This window comes from Plectropomus leopardus, unplaced genomic scaffold, assembly GCF_008729295.1.
Source record: "Plectropomus leopardus isolate mb unplaced genomic scaffold, YSFRI_Pleo_2.0 unplaced_scaffold13241, whole genome shotgun sequence".
Lineage (NCBI taxonomy): Eukaryota > Metazoa > Chordata > Actinopteri > Perciformes > Serranidae > Plectropomus > Plectropomus leopardus.
In genome coordinates this window covers 1-3707 of record NW_024614105.1, presented here as the reverse complement: position 1 = coordinate 3707, position 3707 = coordinate 1, and the positions used below count along the sequence as shown (strand labels likewise).

The 3707-nt window shown below is 43.7% G+C and overlaps 1 protein-coding gene across 1 annotated transcript; it reads right to left on the bottom strand.

Moving 5' to 3' along the window:
- Positions 1-537: 537 nt before the first annotated feature.
- Positions 538-3365, bottom strand: LOC121963915 (male-specific lethal 3 homolog; the record flags this gene model as incomplete). Its single annotated transcript, XM_042514148.1, has 7 exons — positions 538-626; positions 808-907; positions 1238-1347; positions 2237-2326; positions 2466-2701; positions 2827-2985; positions 3208-3365. Coding segments are annotated over 7 exons (942 nt in total), but the record flags the coding sequence as incomplete, so codon positions are not given.
- Between the last annotated feature and the right edge of the window lie 342 nt (positions 3366-3707).

The following is a 3707-nucleotide window of genomic DNA, read 5'->3' as shown; positions in this document are numbered from 1 at the left end:
TGTCAAGGGTGTTCTAGAGACTGAGCGGTAGCTTCCAGGTTATGTGCCTCTCTCCTTATGAAATGAGATCTTCTTGCAGCTCAACCCTGGCAGTTACTGTCGGGCTTTAACGCTTAGCTGGGTCAAACCTCGGTTAATGAACCGTGCAAGTTATTGGCAAGGTTCATTTTAAGTCAAAGTGCTTCCTATTTCCTGTCCTGTTAATTGAATGCAGCACCTCCGCTTTTTAATGATTTATCCTCCGTGGAAATTCTGCATGATTTCACACCGTTTCTGTCCACCTGACGGCACATTGCATTTTTTTTTAAAAAAAGGGGGGTGAGATTTCAATATTATGCCTAGATGTTTTAACTGTAAGCCTCCAGGCCTGAGTGAAACAAAGATTGGTACTTTCTCATCTGCACAGTGTGAAGAAACCTGTGCTTAATCTCTTTAATCTATTTTAATTTAACAGTTTCTGTCCTTCTCTTGCTTCGGAAAGCACCTACCTCTGAGACGGCAAAAAAAGTGATACGTTTGATTTGGACACAAAATCTCTTACCTGAGAAAGAGTTCCAGATGTTTGACCAGGGCTCGGAGATTCCTCTCAGGGATCTGCATTTTTCCCAGGATCTCAGGAAGCTTCACTGGGAGAAAAGCAACATGGTGAGCATGGGAACGGGCAGAGGATGCACAAAGGGACAAAAAACTAATGAAAATGGGATAAAAGTCGTAAAATAAGAGGGAAAGTTGCCCTCAAACACAATCAAACTGCTGAAATCATAGAAAAAGTGAACCAGTGAGGGTAAAGTGATCAGAGAAACCAACCAAAAAGACGTAAGAGGTGCTGGGATCCGTACAGGTAGGAGGGTGGAGGAGGCTGATCGTGCTGAGGGTAATTATCAGGAGTCAGCTTCCAACTTAGGACCTGGTCGACAGAGTAAAGGAAAAGTATTTCAACAGAAACATTGAGGCTTTGTCACGCATGGTTCTGAAGTCACGATATTTGAAGGTTACGATCAATGTTTAATATGTTTCTACTGACTAGTCAATAGCGAGATAATGGTAAAAATACAAGGACCAGATTGATTTATTTACAAGTTATTTGGCTTGGTCTGACAATTTCAATTAATACAGGTTGCTTAAAATATCTCCCTGCAGTTAGGGAGGCCATTTATGTAACTATCCTTATGTCCTTGAGTAAGACATCGGTTCCCTCTGGCTAATGCAATGTTCATCACATAAACAATTTCATCACCTCATTAAGCTCATTGTTTCTGCGGCTCTCAAGGCCGTAGAAAGGCCCACTTCGCTCTTTGCTTGGCGTCAAGGGTAATGGGGAGGATGAGCCGCTGTGCACCGGCGTTTCTGGGTAAAGACAAACAACAACATGTTTCCAGATGCACTTCTTGCTGTGTTGCTTGTCACTGCAGAAACATGGCTAACAAAATAAACAATGACTGAATTAATGCCAGCAGCTAAAAGTTTTAGTACCAGTACAAGTACAAAGATATCCTTAAACACTTGAGAGGGGATGGACATGTGAGGAAAGAAGTACGATAGCACCATCTACTGGGCGAAACTTTTTACTACAAATACAGAAAGCTGTCACAACAGTGTATAAGACAATTAAATGTTTTACGCAATGCATGACATCGACACTGATCCGTGTACAGCTTGTCGAACACAGATGTAGCAAAAAATGTTAACAATGCAACAATTTCAATTTCAAATTCAATTTTTTGATATGAAAGAAGTACGGTAAATTCAGTAACACATTCTCAGCCTAGGCTGAAATGAAAAGCACCCAGCCTCGGAAATGTCCGTGGTTCTCAAGGGTTGATGGCAGCAATGCGGGGTAAGCACGCCAACGTTATGCTTTCAAGTCGTATGGATAACGTTGTCAGTTAATAACACTTCAGCCAAATAATGGGCCCTGGCATCCTTGACGAATTTGTCTCGGTCTGATATTCTCTCAGTTTGCTTCCACTTCTCCAATTTGATGACTGAATGGGTTGGATAATTTGCTTACTTGTGTTGTTTACTGTACCGCTCACTGTAGCTAAAGCTGCAAACTAACAAAGATGGATTTTCCTGAACAGTAAAACGGCCCAACAAATTCACACTTTAAAGTAATGCCCAAAAAAGCGGTACTAGTGGCAGATAACTCCACAAGGTCAGGGTGAAACTTGCAGTAATAGTATTATCGGAATAAGCCGTCATTCGAAGTAATATTTTTTATGCGGCGGCGTCTTACTTCTGTCGAGGTTGAGGAAGAACTTGGGCTGGGCTGAGGTGTCAACCAAACGCCGTTTGAGCTGCGGGGATGCTGTGGCACTGCCTCCACCTGAGTCATCACATACATGAAAAGTGTAATCAATTTTACAAATGTGCTTCACAAAACATAAAGGATCAAATTACTAATAAAACATGCAATTATAAAACGCATTTTCAAGATGGCACCATATCCAGTTCAAAGTGATTACCTCCACTGCTTCCTTCAGCTGGTCGGTCGCCTCCAGATGTGTTCCTGGTGGAGCGTCTGAGTGACTGGGACTGGAATGAGATACAGTCCATGTCAGGGTGACGCCGGCGTTTCGGGGTGGGGGCTGGGGCAGTGGGTGTGGTGGCAGAAATGTCGCTCAGTGCTGGTTGGCTGTCTGTAGATTGGGGGGTGGGTGGGTTGTGTCCCAACGGGCTCGGGCTGCGCTCTCGTTGGGTGCTTCAAACATTAAAGAAGAGAAGAAAAAAAACTGAAGCTTAATGGCAGAGCACAGCAGTCAAATGCAGTGCATCCCAGTCAAGCAAAAACAACATGGAAGACTTGCTTCATCGTGGCTCACTTACTTGCTGGAGCAGGGGGAGCTTTCATTGACGGCCAGGAAAAGCCTGGAGGAGCTGACCTTTTTGAACTGAGCTTGCTCAGAGGGGTAGAGAAGGATCATGGGTAAGGTGAAGTCGAAGGTGATCCTCAGGCCATCGACCATCTCCTTACACAACTCCTCACTTAAAAATAAAGGAAATTGAAGGATTGGGTAATATCCATGATCATGAGTCAGATGTAGAAATGAATCATGTAAATGAAAAAAAATCCCATAATATCAATATGGGGAGAAAGGATGACAGATGATATTCACTTGCTGTCTGAACAGGTGATTTATGTTGGACTAAGCTTGTCCGTTTCCATCACACTATTTCCCCGTCTATTTAAAGCTTATGCACACTCACCTCTTCTCTGGAGGGACTGGCTGTGGGCTGCTGTTCTGTGTGGTGTTCTGCTGACGCCGGTACCTCTCGTTGGCCATGAAAGCTTTGTTGATGGCAAAGTGCTTGACGTAGGACTCTAGGATGTGCACGACATTCGTCTGACAGGGAACCATCACAAGCTAGGAGAGAAAAACATGTTCAATCGTGGACGAGCCTCAAGTCAATTCAGTTAAAGCAGGCTTTCATATATCACCGTACCAATCGGAGGTCCCTGAATCAGTGCCTAAACAAAACGTGCAACTGCTGTTTCTGCAAACCACAGATATGTAACATTTGTAAAATTGATTCACATAGTATCAGAATTTTTAATGTGACATCGTATATGAGCTGACTTTGTTGTCAGTTGCTGGAGGGGGTGGTGGATGGCATGGCACTTAGACGAAACACGTGCCGAGCTGTAGACCACTGTACGAGACCAACAACCAACGAAACTAGCTAAGCGGCTTCATGGCCAATAATCA